The 24,779-nt window shown below is 42.0% G+C and overlaps 1 protein-coding gene across 6 annotated transcripts in view; it reads left to right on the plus strand.

The window, feature by feature from the left end:
• MLLT10 (MLLT10 histone lysine methyltransferase DOT1L cofactor) overlaps positions 1 to 24,779 on the plus strand; it is a 294,670-nt gene that overhangs the window by 125,342 nt on the left and 144,549 nt on the right. For 5 of the 6 annotated variants that reach the window (XM_073629758.1, XM_073629760.1, XM_073629754.1 and 2 more), the window contains 2 exons: positions 3,180 to 3,275; positions 24,444 to 24,708. In XM_073629758.1, the coding sequence (XP_073485859.1) occupies positions 3,180 to 3,275; positions 24,444 to 24,708 (361 nt within the window). The remainder of the gene's footprint in view (positions 1 to 3,179; positions 3,276 to 24,443; positions 24,709 to 24,779) is intronic. The other variant, XM_073629757.1, reaches the window with a different exon arrangement.

Consider the following 24,779-nt stretch of genomic DNA (forward strand, 5'->3'; position numbering starts at 1 on the left):
ACCCTTTCACTTTTAAAGTAACCATTGATATCCCCAACTACAGATCTCCAGGCCGCCTGCCAAGTACACTTGTTATGTTCCCGAAAGAGGGAGTAAGCAAATTTTTTTCATTTTATTTTTTTTCCTAGCGTTTGCCTTTTTAGCTAAAGTAATATTTTTTTTCATTGTTTGATTTTTTTTTTTTTATTCTATTTGCAAGTTCATTCAGGCAGCATAATTGCAGAACAAGTCAAATTTTAGGGTTTGATAAAAGTGCATGTCTGTTAGAGAGGAGGCAAGCAATTGTGAACTTTAATAAGCTATGGTTATAACGGACATTTAATATTCTCATGAAAGGCCTCTGGGGATCCAGAAGTCAAAGGGTCAGTTAACTATCAAAATTGCTGCTGATATTTAATAGGGCAGATTGTTTTTTTTCTTCCTTTTTAAATGTTAAAGCAAAATGTGCCATCTGTTGCAAAGCTTTCTTTTTCTTTTCTTTGAGTTTGTTGACAGTTTTTTCATTCTCTTTTACAAAGTTAAGCAGAGTTTATTATATGATGTTTTAGATTTAGAGTTTTATATAGCAAATTTAAATGAGGCCAAATATTTTGTTATCTCCAGTGAATTAATTATAATACAGACACATTTAATTCATAGATTTGTCTACATTTTTAACGTAAAATGTATTACAACACATGTGTGCTGATATATATATATATATATATATATATATATATATATACATTTTTCTTTTTTTTTTCTTTACAAGACTAGGTATGTATATAAGAATTGAAATAAAGTCATTAGCTTGATGCACTGTGGCAAAAAAAAGGGGTACTGCAGCACTTATTTATTGCTATAGCCAAAAGTCCCAGGGGTTGATCTACTAAAACTGGAGAGTGCAAAATGTGGTTCATCTCTGCATAGAAACCAATCTGCTTTTCATTTTTTTTTTTTTTGCCAAACCTAAAAGCTAGGTTTACACCTTGATGCGTTTTTCCCGGCAGGTTTTTTTTTTTTTTTTTTTACATTTTAATGCAAAATTTGATGCGTTTTGTGTTTTTGGGAGGTGTTAGGCAGGAGAAACCAGCAAAAGCAATGCATTTTTGTTTTTGCTGTGTTTCCGTTGAAGTCTATGGAACCAAAACACAACCTGCTGTGGTAAAATAAAGTCCCTGACCTTTTCCAAAAAACGCATTGGTTGAAAAACGTGAACGTGACCCATAGAAAATCATGTTAAATGGACTGTAGTGAATTTCTGCAAAATGTTAAATACACTGCAAAACGCATAGGTGTGAACCAAGCCTAATCGAACAAGCTGAAGTTAGAAGCTGATTGGCTACCATGCACAGCTGCACCAGAGTTTGCGCTCTACAGTTTAGTAAATCAACTCTCATGTTCATGAATTCAAATGTTCATTGAAGTTGCACTTGATCTTTTAAAGTACCCTTAAAGTTGTTCTAAAGGCTCAAGGCTTTTTAGCAGCAGCTCCCCTAATACTTATGCTCCCTCTCGATCCAGTGATGTGCATGAGAGCCTTAGCTCTCTGGGGACTCTTCCTCTTCATTGGTTGAGACAGCAGTGTGAGCCATTGGCTCCGGCTGCTGTCAGTTACAGCCAGTGAGGCAATGAGGAGAATGAGGGGGCAGGGCCAAGCCACAGCTCAGTGTCTGAATAGACATGCAGTGCAGTGGCTTGGGAGCGTGCCTGTTTGTGTGCCTCCATTGCAAGCTGCTTGCTCTGGGGGTACTCGACAGGAGGGAGTGGGCAGGAATGTCGGCAGGGCACCCGAGAAGAGGAGGATCTGGGCTGCTTGTTTCAAAACCACTGCACAGAGCAGGTAAGTATAATCTGTTATTTTAAAAAAAAAATGTTTTGCCTATTTAATATCACTTTAAAGTTTATATTGTATAGGAGAAAACAAGCAAAAAAATCTGTATATCCTAATACAAATATTCTGGTATAATCAGGCATGTTTATCGGTGCCTCAACTTATCATAGTCTATCCTTGCATAATCGCCTTCTATTACTGGGATACACAATAGTTTGTTATTTATGCTGTTTATAGCTTGTAGAAGTTTGTTTTGCAACTTTTTTGCAAATTAATAGTACATCATTTCTTAAGTAAAACAAGTAAGTTTAATTAATACTTCTTTGGATAAGTACATTTTGTGAATTTACACATCCTATGAATATTTATATATACTTACGGTATATATGATCATTTGATATGTATGTTTTCAGAATTGCAAAGCTTGATGGATATAAAGTAGCTGTTCAGAAGAATAATTTTGCAGGCGTTTTTGTTTAGTAGTTTTGGTAATGCCCTCTAATAAACTGATAACATGTAACTGCAGCTTGTATATAACGATATGAAGTTCCTAGAAATTTTACATATGTATTTCTAAACTTGATTAAAGGGGCATCTACTTTCTTTGACCCTTTTACATTTTTTCCACGAGTTTGTTCTTGAAAGAGCTAATGGCCTACATCGTTTTTCGAGTAGGCTATAAGGCAGTTGCACACTACAACATGAAAAGCCTTGTGCAGTTTAGAAATTCAAGACTTATGCCCCGTACACACGGTCGGACTTTGTTCGGACATTCAGACAACAAAATCCTAGGATTTTTTCTGACGGATGTTGGCTCAAACTTGTCTTGCATACACACGGTCACACAAAGTTGTCGGAAAATCCGATCGTTCTGAATGCGGTGACGTAAAACACGTACGTCGGGACTATAAACGGGGCAGTGGCCAATAGCTTTCATCTCTTTATTTATTCTGAGCATGCGTGGCACTTTGTCCGTCAGATTTGCGTACACGCGATCGGAAAATTTTATCTCCTGCTCTCCAACTTTGTGTGTCGGAAAATCCGATGGAAAATGTCCGATGGAGCCCACACACAGTCGGAATTTCCGACAACACGCTCTGATCGAACATTTTTCATCGGAAAATCCGACCGTGTGTACGGGGCATTACACTGGAAACCTATAAAATCACTGCAAAGTGATCATTAGCCATCTATGTGTTTGTTTTTCTTTTTATTATTATATTTTATTATGTAAGATCACATGATATGCTAGATAATGAGTCTTTCAGTGTAATTATTTCTTTTTGCTCTAATTGTTCAAGTATGGCAAAGCAAACTTTTTCTCTAAACCTTAATGTAAAAGTGACTTAATTTTTCTTTATTTCAGAAGCATAAGGAAAAAGAAAAGCACAGACAGAAATCCAGAAAGCAAATGGAGCCTTTGGCATCATTAGTCCCTTCTCTGACTGTGACTACTGAAAAGGTGAGCAGGGCTACTCTACAGGACGCTAATGAGACAAAGCTTAGTCTGTGACATTTCCGTATAAATCGTCTACGTACCTAGCACTATAGCAGGATTATAGTGGGATTTCACCTATTACAACCTGCAGTGTTTTGGGGTTTTTTTTGGAAAATGTGCTGCTTTTTCACAAACGAGGGGAGCAGTTGAAGTTTCGAAGTGTAAGCTTTGTAGTACTAATAAATATAAGATGAGGATTGTTGATCTGACCAACCAAACCTTGCATGTTTGGCTGATGTAGTTGTTGCAAGCAGCCCTGATTACTTGCCTCAAATATACATTCTTGCTAATGCTTGTGTTTATTTGTATGCACCAATCTTTCATGGTTTGCATCTTCTGACCACTTGTGAGTACCTGAGGTCAGTAATAAGTGCTCATAAATATTAGTTTTTTTTTATCTTCTAGATTCCCCCTTCTTTAATATTCTGCCCCTTGAAAACTTACATTTTAAGTAGAATTTGTGTGTATTTGTTTGTAAACTGCAGCCAGATTTTGCACAAAGATTTTTTTCCGTTCTTTATGAATCCTAAAAAACAGTTTGCTGCCACTATTGCACTGTGTGCACCCTTGACAGTTACCAGAGCAATGAATTGTGAAACTTTAAGGCTCCATTCACACCATGGAGGTGTGATGGATCACACATGCATTTCTGCATAACACTTGTAGGGCAGCACATTCATTTCAATGGGCTGCCCTATGCACAAAAAACCTCTGACCCTTTTTCAGAATCACATCGGACTAACTGGATGGAGCTGTGGCACTATGTGGTTTGGCGCATGCAGAAACAAATGCGTTGGCAGATGCCATTAACAATTAATGGTGGCACTGCGTGTCTGCTAAAGGGCAATGTGTCTCTGTAGGTGTCAGGAAAGTGAGCGATTTTGCACACCTTCCCAACACCACAAGACGGGAACCTAGCCTAAGCTGAACTTCAGCTATTTTTTTTTTTTTTTTTCATGCTTTGGATGGATCGGTTAGATTTCTTTATGTTGCGAGGATATTGTATCTAAATAATAACCGGTATTTACGTTTTATATCATTTACATACACTGTTTATTACTGTTTACATACACTGTTAAAGTGGAGTTCCACCCAAAAAAAAAAGTAATTTATGTGCATAAAAAAAAAAAAACATTTGGAGAATTTTTTTTTTTTTTTTTTTTTACTCACCTCTAAATGCCTGTTGCTAGGGGGTCCCTCATAGTCTGCCTCCTTCAGCGCCTGGGCTCTTAACGTCACTTCCCTCGGCACAGAAAGGGAGATCAGCTCTGCCCCCTCCCTCTTGTCAATCATCTGGGACACGTCACAGGTTTCAGATTGTGTGGCCAATCACGGCGTGCGGCGCCGCTTGCGCATACGCTATGGGTTACAATGCCGGCGCCGTCGAGCGGAGGGGGAGACGAGCGTGGCTTCGATCCCCCGCATCGCTGGACCCCGGGACAGGTAAGTGTCCAATTATTAAAAGTCAGCAGCTGCAGTACTTGTAGCCGCTGACTTTTAATTTTTTTTTTTTTAAGCGGAACTCCGCTTTAAGCCCTAAAAAATGGGAAACCCCTTAGCCCAGGGCTTGATAAATTTGCTTTGAATCTAGGAGCCAGCTAAAAAAGTTAGGAGCCAGGTTTTTTTGCCTACTGATTAGTATAACCCCCATCCTGCCCAGGCCAATTTTCAGCTTTCAGCGCTGTCGCACTTTGAATGACAATTTTGAGATCATGCAACACTGTACCCAAATTAAATTTTTATCACTTTTTTTCAATCAGAAATGCATACTCTCAAACTTTCCTCAGAGCTTTGAGGAAGAGGGTGCGTCCCCCGAAACGTGTCAATGTAGTGGTGCTTGGGTCAGGTCACATGGTGCCAGCACTGGATCATGATTCGGTGTGATAAGTATGGATTTGGCTTTTATTACAGTTGTCTATGAAAAAGTGATCTATGAATGGGGGACAAGCGGATGAATGAAAGGTACACCTCCTCCATTCGTAGATCACTTTTCATTTGTGGAAGCTATAGTACAGCTTCTGTGAATGGAGGCAGGTGGCAGAAAGGGTGTGCATAGTCGATACACTTGACGTGTGCCTATGACATGTCCGACTCTTGTATGAACTCCATCACAATTAGAAAATTATGTCTATGGTGGGGGGGGAAAGATTTTAACTAGAGCACCTGGCACTAGCACAGGGGACTCATCACACTAGGTGTAAGTAAGTACTGGTCCTTGTGCTGATTTTTTTTCTTTATTTACCTAAACTTAAAGGAGAAGTACAGCCAAAGCTCCTTGGCTGTACTTCTGTGGATCACACTCCTGTGGGTCACTCCTGTGACCCGTTTTCAGCAGAGAACGGGCTGAAGCCTGCTGTCGGCTGATGTCACAGAGCCGATCCAGGCTCGGGCAAGATCGCAACAATGAAGTCGGGATCCACCCACATGCCTGGACCGGAACCCGGCTCAGCCTCTCATCAAGCTGCTAAGAGCCTGAGCCGACCGCTCCTGCCTCATTCACAGCCCAGTGCTCCAGTGAGCGAGGGGGGGGGGGGGGGGGCAGGGAGCAGTGACTGACAGTCACCAACTCTCTGCTATGGAAGCTGTGAGAATCGAGCTATCGGTGGTGTTTGATCGCTCAGTTCTCAGTGTTAGAGCCGGCGGGGGACAAATGCTGCATCCACCTAGGTAAGTATGATTCTTAAAAAAAAAAAAAAAAAAACTCCATGCTTCTCTTTTAACCACTTCCCGACCGGCGCACGGCGATGTACGTCGGCAGAATGGGACGGCTGGGCAAATGGGCGTACCCGTACGTCCCTTTTGAATTTGCCGCTGTGCCATTGCGTGCGCGCGCCGGGAGCTCCGTGAGTTGGGTCGCGGGTCCCACGGACTCGATCGCTGTGGGGATACCCGCGATCGCCTCACAGAGAGGACGAACGAACGAGGAGATGCTAATGTAAACAGCATCTCCCCGTTCTGCCTAGTGACAGTGTCACTGATCTCTGCTCCCTGTGATCGGGAGCAGAGATCAGTGACGTGTCACAAGTAGCCATGCCCCCCCCACAGTTAGTAACACACCCCAGGACATACTTAACCCTCCCTAGCCCCCTAGTGGTTAACCCCTTCACTGCCAGTGTCATTTACACAGGAATCAGTGCATTTGCATAGCACTGATTGCTGTATAAACGACAATGTTCCCAAAAATGTGTCAAAAATGTCCGATGTGTCCGCCATAATGTCGCAGTCACAATAAAAATCGCTGATTGCCGCCATTACTAGTAAAAAAAAAAAAAAAAAATAATAATAAATGCCATAAAACTATCCCCTTTTTTAAACGCTATAACTTTTGCGCAAACCAATCAATAAACGCTTATTGCGAATTTTTTTTTTTTTTACCAAAAATATGTAGACGAATACGTATTGGCCTAAACTGAGGAAAAAAATGTTTTTTTAAATATTTTTTGGGGGATATTTATTATAGCAAAAAGTAAAAAATAATGCGTTTTTTTTTTTTTCAAAATTGTCGCTATTTTTTTGTGCAAAAAGCGCAAAAAATAAAAACCGCAGAGGTGATCAAATACCACCAAAAAAGAGCTCTATTTGTGGGGAAAAAAGGATGTCAGTTTTGTTTGGGATCTACGTCGCACGACCGCGCAATTGTCAGTTGAAGCGACGCAGTGCCGAATCGCAAAAAGTGCTCTGGTCAGGAAGGGGGTAAATTCTTCCGGGGCTGAAGCGGTTAAACTGTTACTAAATTCACAACAGTAAAATCAGTCTGTATATGCAGTAAAGCATGCTTGTTATACTCACTGAGGAACTTAAGGGATTAATCCCCTGCATTGTGTAAAGGGCTGTTTGATCCTGTCTTCTCTGATCCTCCACTTCTTCCACGGTTCCCAATCCATCTCCTAATAGTACAGAGCCTTGGGGGCAATCTGCACATGCTCAGTTAGGTGTGTTTTGCTCGAGTTTTTTTTTTTTTTCTTTTTTCTTGGGAATGTGCATGTGATCAGCACATGGCCAATCAGCACTGTCCAGGGTCAGGGGTCCTGCAGCCTCATAGGACATATATAAAAAGGGGGGACAATCAGCGCAAACTCAAGAACTCAAAACTGAACACTATAGGAAATCACCAAGCCACAAGGGATTCTCTCCTTTTTCTATATAGACTGTTATTTATGCGCTGCACTAATTTTGTTTCTCCATCAGCCTCATAGGACAGTCAGAGAAGAATGAAAACTCCTCCTACAAACTTTAACCAGTGCTCGGCTGGACACTGATAGAAAGCATAAGCCTGCTATATACTGATGAGATATTTAGTAGTTCATATTTACCAAAATAATTACAATTCCATGTTCTGTGTACTGTGGGAGATAGATATTGTGAATGCAGGGTCCTGGGTTTGGTAATAAATTAAAACTTCTGGTGACATTTTGAGGAAATTCATAAACAGAAAACTTGCAGCAAAACAGTTTATTTCCTTTTCTAACGCTTCTCAAAGCCCAGCCTAATCCTGGCTTATGGTTTGCTGGGTGGTCAGCTATGTTAAGTGGCTTGTGAAGAAATGAAACTCCTATGGGTTTTCAGTGTATTCTGCACACCTGTGTCTGCAGGGAACAAGATATTGGAACATCTGCAGGCACAAAGGGCCATACAAAAACACCAACTGAAAATAAAACCACAGGCTAGAGGTTGTGGGCCTCGACTAGGAATTTCTTTTCAATAGATGTAAACAAAATAATCTCGTTGGTCAAAAGTCACGTTCCTTTAGCAGCCGAGGTCATCGGTAGATTGTGATGAAATTTTGGAGTGAGTGAAGAAAGAAAGCGAAGAAGAAGAATTCTATATGGTACGTTGGCTTGTGTATACAAGGACATTCCTTTTATAGGTGACTTTTTTCTTTGTTGCTATTTGGTTTTGTGGGACAGCGTCAGTCATGCTGGTGGAGGCTATACAGTGCAGTCATGCATTGAGCACTAAAGGTAAAGAGGCCCTAAATAGATTGTCAAAGTACTTGAAGTGATTTTGTGACTGTAACATGTTCTCTTTGATTTGGTAGGAGTCTTCTATGAGAAAATCATTGACCCTTAAAGTATGGCGCTGAAAGCTTTGAAGTGCACCTGTTGTCTTCATACTGTAGGTGACCTTTTTTGAACCAGTTTCTTTCCCTCACATGGGTTTACCACATGCCTTTAACAGGAACATTTGGCGAGAATGATAAGGGACCTGTGTGTCTTTGCAAGATCTGAACCAGGAAAAAAAAAAAAAACTTGCTTCTATGAGTAGCATTGCTTATTCTGTTCAGGCTGAGCTGTGCTGTCAGCCCAGTAAATAAATGTGGTAAGAGAAGAACTAGATGCAGCATTTTATGCCATCTTCCTGCTGCGTTCTGACTTCTCTTTTATTTCAGGAATAAGAACGAAACCACTAATGCAGTATAATAAAATGTTAAAATTACTAGCGCATACCTGTGCTAGGGTACACCCTTGGCAGAATCTCTTTTCCTTTCAGCCTCTGCACACTGAGCATTAAAAGTGCTGTTTATACGGGTGTTTGACATTTTTTCTTTCATCCTGTAGAAGCAGCCCCGTTAGCCTAATGCAAACGTGCAAAAAACGTGTGTACAATATGCTCCATAGGAGTGTTTTTAAGCTTTTTTTTTTTCTGTCAGCAGTTCTACTATTTTTTTTATGCTGCCTAGTATGTATGGACCCTTTATAAATGTTGTTTTTTATTTTTTTTCTCTAAAATAATAAAACTTGTTATACTTATTAGCTCTTTGCAGAGTGGCCCTGAACCTCTTCTGGGGTCCCCCTCCAGTGCTCTAGGCACCACCTCTTCTGTGTGCACCACCATACCAAGCGGCTTTCTATGGGGGCTCATGTGTGGGCTCTCCCCTATGCCAGGCTGTGTGTCCATAGACACACAACAGCAGTGCTTGACCTCTATCCAACCCCCCCACTTCCTCCTTACAAAATGTGATTGACAACAGCAGCAGCCAATGGCTCCCGCCCACTGAACCCTGGGACTTTGCTGTGTAGGACTTTTTTTTTTTTTTTTTTTTAGAACCACATTACAAGAGTAGTCGTTTTTTATTTTTTCTTTCACAATCCTACTTATCTAGGTGGATGCAGCATCGGTCCCCCGCTGGATCTAACACCGCTGATCGCTCGGTTCTCAGGGCTCTGTGAGCAGAGAGCTGGTGACTGAACTTGGGGACTTTGCTGTCTAGGACTCTTTTTAGAACCACTTTACAAGAGAAGTAGGTTTTTTTTATTTTTTCTTTCACAATCATACTTATCTAGGTGGATGCAGCATTGGTCCCCTGCCAGATATAACACCGCCGATCGCTCGGTTCTCAGGGCTCTGTGAGCAGAGAGCTGATGACTGTTAGTCACTGTTTCTCTGCCCCAACCCCCCCCCCCCCAACTGACTGGAGCGCTGAGCTGTGGAAGGGGCAGGAGTGGCTATCTTAGGCTCTCAGAAGCCACTCCTGTCCCTCTGAGTCGGGTGCCGATCCAGGCATGTGGGCGGATCCTGACTCCATTGTCGAAATCTTGCTTGAGCCTGGACCAACTCAGGACTCAGTGAGCCTCAGCCGCTGTCTGCTGAAAACGGGTCACAGGAGTACAGAACCAACTGTGAGCCACAGGAGAAGTACAGCCAAATGAGCTTTGGCTGTACTTCTCCATTAGCTTCTGGTTTGTGGGTATGAGCAGTGCATGTACTGTATACATTGTGGTCACATGCACCGGTTTACAAATTACACTTCTCGGTATTCTGTACTCCCAGCCAGTTGTACTGCACAGTTCTGAAGCCTGGGAGTGGCGGTAATATTTTTAGGTGGTTTTTCCGTGCTGGCGCTGGTAGCCAGCACATATTTGCTGTAGTCTATACAGTAGGACCATATAGAGCGAGTACAGCCACCCTCATAATGGAAGTTGGAGCAGGGAAGATTAGAATCTTTTTTCTAGGTGTGCTTTGTGACGCTGCACTTACAGGGGAGACAGCTGTCTATGAAGGGATTGAAAATTGTTTTTTTTTTTGTTTTTTTTTTTCAGTTTGGGTTTAGTGAGACTTTAACACCCATTTGACATTAAGTTTGACCTCTAAGAGAACTAAAAGTCTTCCCTTTTAGTGGGGTTAACTGCACATTTACACCTAGAGAACCAGGTAGAGCCATTTTACTTACCGAATCTTCTTGTCCTGCAGACTCTTCTGTGCTGTTAGACCAGTGTCTGAAGCCCCTTCTCCCCTATACTGTAGCAGTCTATGGTCCTCTGACCTCCCCAGAGCAGGAACCATAACCCTGAATTGGACAAGAGAACGCCAAGGGACAGTCCACTGCAGTTGGGCTGCAGAGTTTGACAGTCCTGTAATGTAAAGTTGCAGTAAACAAAATGGCAATAGTGCCTCCTGAACAGCTGCTGCTATGCCAACCTCTGAAAAGTGATCCACCAAGCATTATTGCCAGTGTGAAAGAACCCTTAAGTCGGCCATAGATGGATCGAAATTCAGTCAGTTCAGCAGGAAACGGATACATTTTATTTTGTCTGTGGGCAGGCTGCTTGTACTGAAGCTGATACATTGATGGACTTCAGTACAACCAGTCGGTTGGGTTTTATTTGCCTGATTACTGCCAGCACACCCAAGAAAACCTGATTCCTTCCTATAGTGAAGAGATAGTGTATGCTAAGTAAATTATAAAAATATATAAAGGCTAAATTCAGCATTGTAATAAAATGCACTATGCAGTCAAAGGACCCTGGTATTTTTAAAAACACTGTAGCTTTAAAACTTGGAGTTATTTTTAACTGCCATACCTGTAGGCTCATTGGGGTTTACCTATAAACTGGCTGAAAAACGACTAGAGGGAGAGATCAGCGCTGTTCTGCCTGTGATCTGTGATATCTTGAATGTTGGACGGGCTTCCAGCAACACCAGAATGAACTCTCACCCTCTCTAAAGACTTGCACATGTGCAGTGCTCCCCCTGACATCACTGCCGCTGAGCTCAGCACTTCTGCCACAGGAGGGAGAGCTCATGCACCACGCATGCACAGGTCTTGAAAGAGGGAGAACACTAGTGGCAGTAGTTCTGGGAGTGCGCCCTTCGCACAGGGTTTCTGCAGCCCAATAAAATCAGGTCTACTGCCCTGCCATAGAGGACTGTGCTGTGTGACATGGCTGTTTAAATCTGATGACTGGATGGACAGAAATATGGATCGTTTGGAAAGTAAAACCACTCTCATGTATGCATTTTATGTGTATGTAGTGGTTTCATCATACATATATTGTGTATGTAGCCTCTCCAGTACATAAATGTACGTAGATGAGGAGCAATAAAGCTAATAGTGGTCTTTTGCAGAATGAGAAGCATGATTATAATTGGTAAATAATTGGAAGGAGCCGCCTGTAATGTCTTCAGTGTGTCAGTATGTGTGATGTTCCTCTTCCTTACTCTCTATCACCTCGGTGTAATTAGCAAGGCATGTTGAATGTTTTTATTGATTGAGCCTGTTATAATGTAATGATGGTAATTGATCCGTACAAATTACGGTCATTGCCGTGTCTGCCAGTCCTGTGTCTGTAACCTTGTTTTATGCTGTTTGCTGTATTATTGATTTGCTTACAAAATATTTTAGAAATCTTGTTCTGATTTAGGTGTACCTGTGTCACAAATGACCTTTCAAATATATAAAGAGGCCCAGTCTCTCCTTAAATCCTGGCATATCTGTAGAGCTGCTTTGCCTGTATCCTGTTGTTCTGGGAACACCATGTCCTGAGATCTGGGAATAGCCCTGTCAGGTAGGCTGAACGGGCCCCCCATGATTTCTAGCAGCTTCCCTAAGTATGTATGTTAGATACAGTGCCTTGCATGTATTCACTCCCCTTGGCTTTTTACCTATTTTGTTACATTACAGCCTTTAGTTCGATGTTTTTTTAATCTGAATTATATGTGATGGATCAGAACACAATAGTTTAATTTGGTGAATTAAAATAGAAAAATATATAGATAAAACTATTTTTCAGAAATAAAAAACTGATAATTGGCATGTGCGTATGTATTCACCCCCTTTGTTATGAAGCCCATAAAATGCTCTGGTGCAACCAATTACCTTCAGAAGTCACATAATTAGGGAAATGATGTCCACCTGTGTGCAATCTAAGTGTCACATGATCTGTCATTACATATACACACCTTTTTGAAAGGCCCCAGAGGCTGCAACACCTAAGCAAGAGGCACCACTAACCAAACACTGCCATGAAGACCAAGGAACTCTCCAAACAAGTAAGGGACAATGTTGTTGAGAAGTACAAGTCAAGGTTAGGTTATAAAAAAATATCCAAATCTTTGATGATCCCTAGGAGCACCATCAAATCTATCATAACTAGATGGAAAGAACCTGGCACAACAGCAAACCTGCCAAGAGACGGCCGCACACCAAAACTCACAGACCGGGCAAGGAGAACATTAATCAGAGAGGCAGCACAGAGACCTAAGGTAACCCTGGAGGAGCTGCAGAGTTCCACAGCAGAGACTGGAGTATCTGTACATAGGACGACAATAAGCCGTACGCTCCATAGAGTTGGGCTTTATGACAGAGTGGCCAGAAGAAAGCCATTACTTTCAACAAAAAAAAAATGGCACATTTTGAGTTTGCAAAAAGGCATGCGGGAGACTCCCAAAATGTATGGAGGAAGGTGCTCTGGTCTGAGACTAAAATTGACCTTTTTTGCCATCAAAGAAAACGCTATGTCTGGCGCAAACCCAACACATCACATCACCCAAAGAACACCATCCCCACAGTGAAACACGGTGGTGGCAGCGTCATGCTCTGGGGATGTTTTTCAGCAGTCGGGACTGGGAAACTGGTCAGAGTTGAGGGAAAGATGGATGGTGCTAAATACAGGGATATTCTTGAGCAAAACCTGTACCACTCTGTGTGTGATTTGAGGCTAGGACGGAGGTTCACCTTCCAGCAGGACAATGACCCCAAACACACTGCTAAAGCAACACTTGAGTGGTTTAAGGGGAAACATGTAAATGTGTTGGAATGGCCTAGTCAAAGCCCAGACCTCAATCCAATAGAAAATCTGTGGTCAGACTTAAAGATTGCTGTTCACAAGCGCAAACCATCCAATTTGAAGGAGCTGGAGCAGTTTTGCAAGGAGGAGTGGGCAAAAATCCCCGTGGTAAGATGTGGCAAGCTCATAGAGACTTATCCAAAGCGACTTGGAGCTGTGATAGCCGCAAAAGGTGGCTCTACAAAGTATTGACTTTAGGGGGGTGAATAGTTATGCACATTGACTTTTTCTGTTATTTTGTCCTATTTGTTTGCGTCACAATAAAAAAAAAAAAAAAAAAACATCTTCAAAGTTGTGGGCATGTTCTGTAAATTAAATGATGCAAATCCTCAAACAATCCATGTTAATTCCAGGTTGTGAGGCAACAAAACATGAAAAATGCCAAGGGGGTGAATACTTTTGCAAGGCACTGTATGTCAGCCGCAACCTTTTATTCTCTTCTTCTGGCCCCCTCTGCTTTCAGGCTGTAGGTGGGTGACCTCTCCTGTCCTCTGTATAGTGATTAACCGATCACATTTAATGTGTGTGGGGGAATGAGCAGGCCCTAAAAGGAGTTTGCACTGCACAGATTTGTGCTGTAAGGCTGGCCATACATGCATAGGTTGTTTAACTTCAGACTTTGGGCTGAACAAGTGAAATCCAATAAATTCTATCATCCATGGTAAACCGTGTAATTGGAGGAATCTACGGGACAAAAATATCGAAAGAAACCTTCACATACATTGCATTACATTCTTTTTTCTACACACTTTGTATGTATTATTATTATATTATCTGTACTAGAACGCTGTATTAATTTTAATAGTATTAATAAGAACTCTGTTGTACAATTTCACCCTAATGCAGGAAGTGGGGGGGGGGGGTGATTTACAGGCAGCATCAATGGGTCATCTGCTGAGAGAGACAAAAACTGTTGATGCGAATGATATTATATATGTCTTTTTTTTTTTTTTTTAATTTTGCCTATAGTTCCACTTTAAATCTCTCAGTAGCAAGCAGTTTAGTTGTCAGTGTAGCACTAGCGTTATAGTTAGATGTATATTAGGGGACTTTTTTAGTTTAGAAAAAGTGTAATTGCATTAGTAAGGCTGATGTATATCAGTTCAGGGAATATGAGGAGGTGTTTTGTAGCACCATATGTTCAGTATTTATTCTATGAACTGGTCAAAAGGAATGTGCCACCTAGTGGCAGGATTGCCATAGTAATTTTCAGTTTGTAGACTCCAAACAGGAATTTATGAGCACACAATATTTGCGTGTGTATACAGCACCTGCCTGCACTGATGAATATTTCTCTAATTTCCTTAAGGACATACAGCACCTTTAAAACACAACATATTTTCTGCCATCTCCCTTCTAGATATTTAAAATCACGTTACAGTTGGACTCTAGTCATATATAGAGCCCTGCCTTCCCTCTCTGAGCTGGTGGGCTCCTCTCTTTGCCATGTTAGAAATGTTCAAACCCAACAACACAGAAATTCAAGTTGCATTTATAGTGAAAAACACCATATGCTAGTAACATTAGGTGGTTAACACTGTAATGATCATATTCACTTTTTTTTTTTATATGGTTTAAACCTGTTTTTCCAATTGAAAAAAAAAACAGTTTCTGTAACTGTTAAAAATAAAATAAATGTTAGCTGGATTTGCGTGCTTACTACTTAAAGCGTAACTAGAGTCTTCCCTCCAGCAATGCAACATCCACTAGGCAATTTTTCTGGGTTTGGCATTTTTTACCTTGAGTGGCTGGCATGGGATGGCGTAATACATGTACAAAGGAGTTAATTAATCACGGCACTGAGGCATGTCGAACATACACTGATTACAAATTTTGCGAACGGGCGGGTAGAAAGAATTTATTGCATAGGATACATAGGGGGATATTTATCAGTTCTGTCGCACATGAAGGCAATCCTAAACATCAACAGTGAGACAGATTGTGCTACAGATTTACTACAAGGTTATAGTTTAAGCCGTAATTCCACCCTCAACAGCTCAAAAGTTGTGTTGTAGCTGAATGAAACCTGACCCTGACCACTTCCTAATAGTGTCTCTAATTAAAGTTAAAATCAATCTCCTTTTCAGTAATAAATTGATCTCAAAACTTTGCAAACTGTTGCACTTGTCTGCCCAGGAATACAGATGCACAGATCTCTAAACCTATCACAGAGACATTGCTGAAGGAGACGCAGCTTGATTTATGACTAATTACTTATATGTCTGCAAATTTGTTTAATGACTGTCCCCACCCCATAGCATGCATCTTCTAAAATTACAAAAAGAAAAAACTGTTTGCAGATTTTGTTTTTCTTTAGTTAAACTTTCACTTTAAAGATCATCTAAAACCATGGTTGCCATAAAACTGCTTTTTGCAGATTCTTCCAAAACTAGCAAGAAAATGTTAACTGATTATTTATTGGTAGAAGGGGACACACAGTGAAATTGGCCTGAGAAAGAAAAGTAAGAACATGCTACTTGAATTTTGGGCCTTATGCACATGAGACTGGTGCCATTCAACATAACATTCCGGCATATTTCCCTGCCCAGGGGCAAAAAGTGCAGCATAGAGCTGCCCATAGAAATCAATAGCTGTATGGGGGTGTGTACCAGTACTTTTGTACACACATGCATGCATACGGATGTGCGACCTTGGATACAAATCGTCTGTGTTCGGGAATATAAGCCGTTTGTATGCATGTTTTTTTTTTTAGTACAAGCGTATACCTGCGTACAGCCACTGATTTCTGTGAGCGACTAAACGCAGCACTTTTGGCTCCCAAGGAGGAAAAATATGCCTGAGTTTACATCGTACTTCCCTAGGCACCCATGGGCATAAAGCCAGATGCACGCTGCAGCTGTCAAATGCCCGTTTTTTTTTTTTGGTCCCTGTATATTAGCCTAGGTGTCCATGCATGCATAGGCTTTTACAAGCATTTAGGGGAAGCAATCTGAATGCACCAAAATCTTACTCAGGAGAGGAGTGTTTGGGCAGAAAAAATGCCAGATGCGCCTAAATGCATGTAAACACAGCTAAATGCTAGGTGCGCTTTAGCACTTGCGCATCCATTTAAAGCGGAGGTCGGCCCACCCCACGAAAAATAATTCAGCAGCTACAAATACTGCAGCTGCTGACTTTTAATATATGGACACTTACCTGTCCAGGGAGGATCCAGCAATCTCCCTATTGGCTGCCGGGTGCAGCCGCCACTATTGCCGGTAAGGGAACCTGGCAGTGAAACCTTTCGGCTTCACAGCTGGCTCCCTACTGCGCATGCGCAAAGTGCGCTACATTTTTTTAGTTGGCCCGGTGGCGGAGGAAGAAGGAATGGGGCGAGCTTTGCCGCAGCACTGTCTCCGGAAGTGGGGAAATGGACCTGTCAAAAACAGGTACCCGTTACCTCCCTCCCCCTGAAAGGTGGCAAATGTGGCATGCGGGGGGGCGGAGACGAATGAGCGGAAGTTCAACTTTTGGGTGGAACTCCGCTTTAATATCAATTGTCAGAAAAAAAAAAAAATTATATTCTAGCCAACTAAACAAATGAGTGCCCAAATGCTTGATGCAAGTTTTTAACACTGATTTTCTCCTGTTGGGGAACGGCATTTGGATGAGCAATGTGTGTATGAGGCCTTAAAGTGTAACAACTTTTTGGAACTCAAGGAATGACCCCAGTCATTATGCTTTAATTTTTTTATTAACCTAAAGAAAAAAGGAAAAAAAACAACACGGGTGGCTGCAGGTTGAAGCTGATTTTTAGTAACATTAGATTAGTGTTTCTCGACCTTTTTCTGTCAAGGCACCTTTTAAAATTATGGACAGTCTTGAGGCACCCCATTCTGAAATGTAAAAAAAACAATTCTAATATATTTTTTCATAACGCAGCAACATCCACACACATAGGACACCCAACGTTAGGGGGGATTTATTCTTCCAAAGCAAATACACTTTTGCAAACTGGTACGGACTAGTATTCCAATGTTTCTCTTCTCCCTCAGTTTTTCTCTATTAATCCGCTAAGGTGACTCCAGTGCTGAGGGAGAGGGGCAGAGGAAAGTGCCAGTGTCTAGAAAGTTGTAATGGTTCTCAATGAAAACCTGTGGCTTTGTGCAACTAAAAAGGCAGGCTTGTATACAATTTATCAATTTGTAGGCATTTTTCCTGGGCACCCCTGAAGAAACCTTAATTCACCCTGGTTGAAAAAGGCTGCATTAGATTATAAAATATTTTGTTCATCATTTATTTTTGAAGTTTTATTTTTCGAACGAACCTCTAGAGTGGCCACTGTGAATAAACAGCTGGTGGGAGCAGCTGTTACTCTTAGTTAACACCTCTAAACGTCCTTGTTTTTAAAGCGCAAATCTCAGGAAAATCCAAATGGCCAATCAGAGTGGCTCTGTGCCTTGTGATGACTGTGAAGCAGTCACAGCAATCACAAATATAAATTCTGGCTGTGTTTACATACTGCCAAACTACTTATTTCACCCCCAATGGCATTTCAGTCCATGCTGAAGAATTTATGTAAAATGTCAGCAAATCCAGGGGTGCACATACTTAGTTAATAATGGCAGCTTACTGCATACAAATACAAAACCACTTGATACATCACATTTACTGGCTCACATAAGTACAGAAGTGTACTCCCGGTTATTTATACTGATGTGCACAAAAGTCCTCTTTAACAGCTCTGTGACCAAAAGCAACCAGTCCTAGCTGGGGGATCATTGTCATTTGACTAATACATAATATGTGTTATAATTGAAAGCAAGACCCCCCCCCCCCCAGAAAAAAATAATTTTCACCTATATATTGTAACAAATAGAAATAAGCAAAACAATTAAAAAAAGAAGAAATCTCTATCTAACAAACTTGATGCAGAATTAATCTGGGTACACGTTGCATGACCAGGTAATTGTCAAAGTATCATGGCACTGAAAAATGACTTGGAAATGGTGTAATATGCTGAAACCGAGGGGTTAAACGAATCTAGGGTTACCCTTTTATTGACTCTTATGATCGCTATCACCTGGTCCACTACTGACCATAACCAGTATTGCTGTACACTTCCATAATGTGTCTTTAGAGGTGCTAATTGTATTATATTTTAACTTAGATGAGTTACTTTTTAACTTTGCTGTCATGGTTATATTAACTAGTTTAAAGCCATTGAAAAGACATATACATTTATCCCTCTCCGCTGTGATGATGTGAATGGTTTTGGAAAATATGACTTGGTGGTCCCCGAGGTTTGATTTGTTATACGCGGCTGTAAAATTTGGGAGATGGAGTGAGAACCAGTCATTGGGAAGCAATCACTCTAATGGTAGATGGTACAATGTTAGTGTGATGACTTCCCATAAGCACTATGGGAAACCCACAATGGTTCGCAACCGTGGGTTACACTTCCATAAAGGGGTCCTTTGCAACCCTAAACCAGTGTTCTTTCATTCCATTTATAAAAAGGTTCTATCTTGTCTTGAGGAGCACTTGCTTTCTAAAGGACATGAATCAACATGTTGCCACTGTTTGCTGCATCCAGATATTCACAAGGATTTAGGAAAAGGTGCAATGCATTGGATTGTGTGACTTATGCACTACATTGTAAGACCTACAATGTAATCAATTTCCAAATTACAGAGACTGTCATTGTTTTTGCATTTGAAGGTCATTGAATGGGTTTCAAATTTTTTTACAAATAAATATCTGAAAAGTGTGGCGTGCATGTGTATTCAGCCACCTTTACTCTGATACCCCTAACTAAAGTCTAGTGGAACCAACTGCCTTCAAAAGTCACCTAATTAGTAAATGGAGTCCACCTGTGTAATTTAATCCCCATATGAATACAGCTGTTCTGTTGAAGCCCTCAGAGGTTTGTTGGAGAACATTAGGGAACAAACAGCATCATGAAGGGTAAGGAACACACTAGACAGGTCAGGGATAAAGTTGTGGAGAAGTTTAAAGCAGTGGTAGGTTTTAAAAAAAAAATATCCCAAGCTTTGAAAATCTCGTAGAGCACTGTTCGATTCATTGTCCAAATATTGAGAGTATAGCACAACTGACAGGCCGGGCAAGGAGAGCATTAATCAGAGAAGCAGCCGAAAGGCCCATGGTAACTCTGGAGGAGCTGCAGAGATCCACAGCTCAGGTGGGAGAGTCTGTCGACAGGAAAGATATTAGTCGTACACTCCACAGATTTGGCTTTTATGGAGGAGGGGCAAGAATAAGGCAATTGTTGAAAGAAAGCCAGCACCAGTTCCGTTTCAAAGAAGCCATGTGGGGGGACACTGCAAACATGGAAGAAGGTGCCCTGGTCAGATGAGACCAAAATTGAACTTTTTGGCCTAAAAGCAAAACACTGTGTGTTGCGGAAAACTAACGCTGCACATCACCTTGAACACACCTTCCCCAACGTGAAACGTGGTGGCAGCATCATGTTGTGGAGATGCTTTTCTTCAGCAGGGACAGGGAAGCTGTTCAGAGTTGATAGGAAGATGGTTGGAGCCAAATACAGTGCAATCTTAGAAGAAAACGTGTTAGTCTGCAAAAGACTTGAGACTGGAGCAGAGGTTCACCTTCTAACAGGACAACGACCCTAAACATACAGCCAGAGCTACAATGGAATGGTTTAGATCAAAGCATATTCATGTGTTAGCATGGCCCAGTGAAAGTCCAGACCTAAATCCAATTGAGAATCTGTGGCAATACATGAAAATTGCTGTTCAGACGCTCTCCATCCAATCTGACAGAGCTTGAGCTATTTTGCAAAGAATGGGCAAAAATGTCACTCTCTAGATGTTCAAAGCTGGTAGAGACATTCCCAAAAAGACACTAATTGCAGTGAAAGGTGGTTCTACAATGTATTGATTCGGGTGGAATGAATACAAACGTACGCCACTTTTTCACATATTGTAAAAAAGTTTCAAAAATGTATCATTTTCCTTCCACTTAACAATTATGTGCCACTTTGTGTTGGTCTATCACAAAAAAACCCAATAAAATACATTTACGTTTTTGGTTGTAACATAACAAAATGGGGAAAATTTCAAGGGGTATGAATACTTTTTCGGTACAATCTTTTTATTTTATTTATTTTTTTTAATTGAAATATTTGAGAGATCAGAACAACTGTAATGATCCCACGCAGGGGATATAAACATAAAGTTTATCATGGCACAGCTTAATAATGCACATTAAAAGCATATTTGATTGTAGAAGTTGTCAAACATCAACAGCCCTCCGGCCAAGGCCGGGGTCAACATAAGGTAAATGAGCTTAATTGCTCAGGGGTTAAGGCGTGGGGTAGTCCACAAAAATTTTGGAAAATAAGACTAAAATTAGGGTCTTACGGACAAAGAACAAAAATAGAAAAAAACGAGAGAGAGCGCAGGAAGATTGGGTAGGAAAAAGGTTCTCCCAGGTCGGGAGGGTAGAGAAGGTCAAGCAGCAAGGCCTAGGCTGGTCGGGTGCAAAGTGGGAAGAGCGTAGGACCACCATGGGCCCCACACCTTAAGGAACTTGGCGTGGGAATCATGGAGAATACTAGACATCTTCTCATTAATCATGAGTCCTTGGGGTGCTCTTCACCTCCGCAAACGAGACAGCCGGTTTCTTCCAGGCCCTAGCTATTGTACGCTTCGCAGCGATAAACAAGTAGGTGGCCAGTTTTTGCTGATAAGAAAAGAGGCCCGGGATTGGGCAGTGGAGTAAGGCCAATTTGGCATCCTTGCGGGTAGATGTATGGAAGAGAGTGGACAGAAGACCGAATACCCTCGACCAGAATCCCACTAGGCGGGGGCAAGACCACCAGATATGAAGTTCGTCTCCACGCTGACCACAGCCCCTGAAGCATCTATCACTGCAGGATGGGTTTGATTTGGCAATACGGGATGGAACCCAGTACCAACGCAGGAGTACCTTATAGGCTGCCTCTAGGGTAGCCGTGTTAAAGAAGCATTTCGCAATATTAGACCAGGCTTTGCTCCAGTCCGCGATGTGTTATAAGTCTCGCTCCCAGTTTTGGACATAAGACAAGAAGGTCGGAGTTCCGCTTGAGTTAAGGGAGGAGTAAATCAAAGATCTGGTACCCAGAGATCCTGGAGAGTGTTGGCACGTGTGCTTAAAGGCCGTTTTCTGGTAGGGAAACGCATCATTGCATCTGAGAGAAGAGATCCAGTGTTGTAATTGAAGATAGCGGAAGAATTCCACTGGGGGAGCTTCATGAGCCTCTTGGATTGAAGCCCAGGAGGGGAAGGTGCGAGTCCCAAGAATATGACGGACCTGGGAGAATCCATGGGCTGGCCACCAGGAGAAAATATGAGGTTGTTATAAGCCGGGGGGAAACGGTGGGTTATTGAGGAGGGGAAGGAGCGGGAGGGATGGGGACATGAGCCCACTGGAGTACCGATTTAAGTCCCAGAGTTTTAGGCTATGGGCCATCATAGGTCTGAGTGGGGGGGGGGGGGGGGCGCATCTTAGGAGGGAGCTATAAGAGGGCAGAGATGTGGACTGGTGCACAGTTAGGGATTTCCAGGAGAACCCAGAATGGAATATCGGAGGTAGCTTGGAGCATCGCAAGCTGGGAGATTTGTGCAGCTTGATAGTATTTGGCAATGTTCGGGACTCCAAGCCCACCTCTAAGTCTGTGGGCATACAGGGTAAGGCAGAAAACCCTGGGACGCTTGTTGGCCCAGATAAAGGAGAGAAGCCTTTTCTGGAGGAGACGCAAGAAAAATGCAGGCTCCGAACTGGTAGAGTCCGGAAAAAGTGTAGGATCTTCGGAAGGACCGTCCTCTTGATGGCATGGATGTGGCCAATCCAAGAAAAGGTGGGGAACCGCCAGGATGCCATGAGCGCCGTGATGGTACGCAACAGGGGATAGTAGTTTGCTGAAAAAAGAGAGGAGTAAGTGGGGGTCAACTTAACACCCAAATATTCTAAGGTAGAGCCGGACCAGCAGTATGGGAAGGAGGATTGGAGGTGTGCGACCAGGGAGCTTGGAAGAGAGATGTTCATCGCAGTGGTTTTGTGGGGATTAATCTGGAGCCCCGGAGATGGCGGCAAAACGGGTCAGGAGGGATTGTAGATAGGGTAGGGAGACAATTGGGTTAGTTAGGGTCAAAAGAACATCGTCCGCAAACATATTTACCTTGTAACATTCTGCGTATAGGATTCCATTAATGTTTGGATCAGCTCTAAGAGCCATGGCCAAGGTTCAAGGGCAAGGATGAATAGAACAGGAGACAGGTAACAACCCTATGAATACTTTTTCAAGGCACTATAGATAGATAGATTTATATATATATATATATATATATATATATATATATATATATATATATATATATATATATAATTACATTTGATAGATAACCTTTGACAGCAACATATTGCAGTCAGACTGTGCTGTTCTCCTGTAGTTACTGTCCTACTGCAGCACTTGCAACAAGCCATGTGTGTGTTTCCAAGACTCTTTGCATCTATATTCCTGTGAATTTTAAATTGGCCAAGCAGGATTTTTCTTTGTTGTCCAGTAACATTTTGTTGCTGTGGCAACCTAACAACCAGTGATTTTCAAGGCTTCTAAGCCGTTATGAGCTATGCTGCATCGTGCAAGGGATTTGCAGCATTTCACAGTGGTGCACAGGTCATTTCAGATCCCAGCTACAGTGCAGAATAGTCTGTGCCCTTCACTTGTTTTAAATATACAATAAATTGATGACACTTTTATTTTGTTTTATTTATTTTTGTATTTATTTTTACATTGTGTACTGACAGTGAGGTCCCCTGGGGGATTGAAGTGAATCTGTCAGCCATTTTAAACATTTAAAACTAAGTTTCTGTAATACAGGGTATGCATAATTACTTTTTTATTAACCAGAAAGACCTTTTTCTGTTCCCCTCTTTGATTTATCTTCACTTTATTACAGGGGTCCGACTTCTAAGCTATGTCCTGGTCAGCTGCCTGTGCTCTGTCCATTATATAATCTCAAACATGTTATACTTATCTGCTCTGTGCAGTGATTTTGCACAGAGCAGCCCTGGTCCTCCTCTTTTTGGGTACCCCGCAAGCGCTCCTTGCAGCTTGCTATGGTGGCACCCGAGCAGGTTTGCTTCTGAGCCGCTGCTCTGCATGTCCATTCACACACACAAAATGCAGCTCAGCCCTGCCCTGCCCCACCCCTCCCCCACTCTCTCCTCATGGGCCCACTAGCTGTGATTGACAGTAGCGGGAGACAACAAGGAGGAAAAGACCTGGGAGAGCTGCTGCTCTTGTGCACATCGCGCTGGATTGAGATGGGGCTCAGGTAAGTATTAGGGGGGGGGTCTGCTACACACAGAAGTTTTTTTTTACCTTCATGCATAGAATACATGAAGGTAAAAAACCTTGGTCCAAACTTCTCTCCCTTCACTCCCTTACTGTCGCCGACATTTTCACATGGTCGTCTTCCAAGTTTGGGATCTTCAACCATCCAGGTGGGTCAGGCTAGAATGCCTTAACTCCCACACATGGGAGCTCATTCATTCTGGCACCTAGGCATGCTGAGAATGTACATTGAGCAGCGCATCTCACAGGGGTGGCGCTAAGAGCAAGTAGGATGAGCTTAATCTTGACATATCTAAAATGGCTGACATGGTTACTTTTAAGAGGACCTGACAAAAACATTTTGCCCTCGCTCCTTTAAAGCCTTATGATAAGTGTGTTGCTTTCTGCATCTAGGTAGCTTTCGTGCAATCACAACCCCTGTGCAGCAGGAGACACAGCAATTTCAGACAAAAAAAATTCTATGTCCCATCCCCAATCCATGTCTTTGCAGTCTGAACTTATTCCCCTGTATCTATCCATGAGAAACCCCGGGGGGGAGACGGTACAATTCTAGCATCCACCACAAATTGAAATATCTGTTTTTGATAAACCTGTCCTTGGTAGGTAAATAGATTACAGTATAGCTTGAGGCTGTAGATGAGACAGGGATGAGTACAGAGTAGAAGAATAGAACTTCCTGTATCCCTTTTTTTATAACCTAATTGCATATTTAAATGTATTCAATCTTTTCTCTCCACCATTCAGGCCTATACCAGTAGCGCCAACAACAATAACAACTCTGTCACAAGCTCAGTAAAGCGTTTGGAGGAAACAACAGCGCGGTTTACAAATGCAAATTTCCAGGAGGTTTCTGCACATCCCTCAAGTGTGAAAGATGCACTGGAAGCACGCACGTCAGAGGGCAAAACAAAGAAGACTGCAAGTCCCAACTCCATGCAAAGAGGACGCAAGTCTGCTGGTGCAAGGAATTCTACGGGATCTGCCGCAGCTACCAGTCCATTCCAACAAGGTAATACCGAAATTACTGTATCATAACATAAGAGGTGATGAAGTGGGTTGTTTCATTAATGCTCAAATCAA

This window comes from Aquarana catesbeiana, linkage group LG05 (genome assembly GCF_042186555.1).
Source record: "Aquarana catesbeiana isolate 2022-GZ linkage group LG05, ASM4218655v1, whole genome shotgun sequence".
In the NCBI taxonomy this organism is placed as follows: domain Eukaryota; kingdom Metazoa; phylum Chordata; class Amphibia; order Anura; family Ranidae; genus Aquarana; species Aquarana catesbeiana.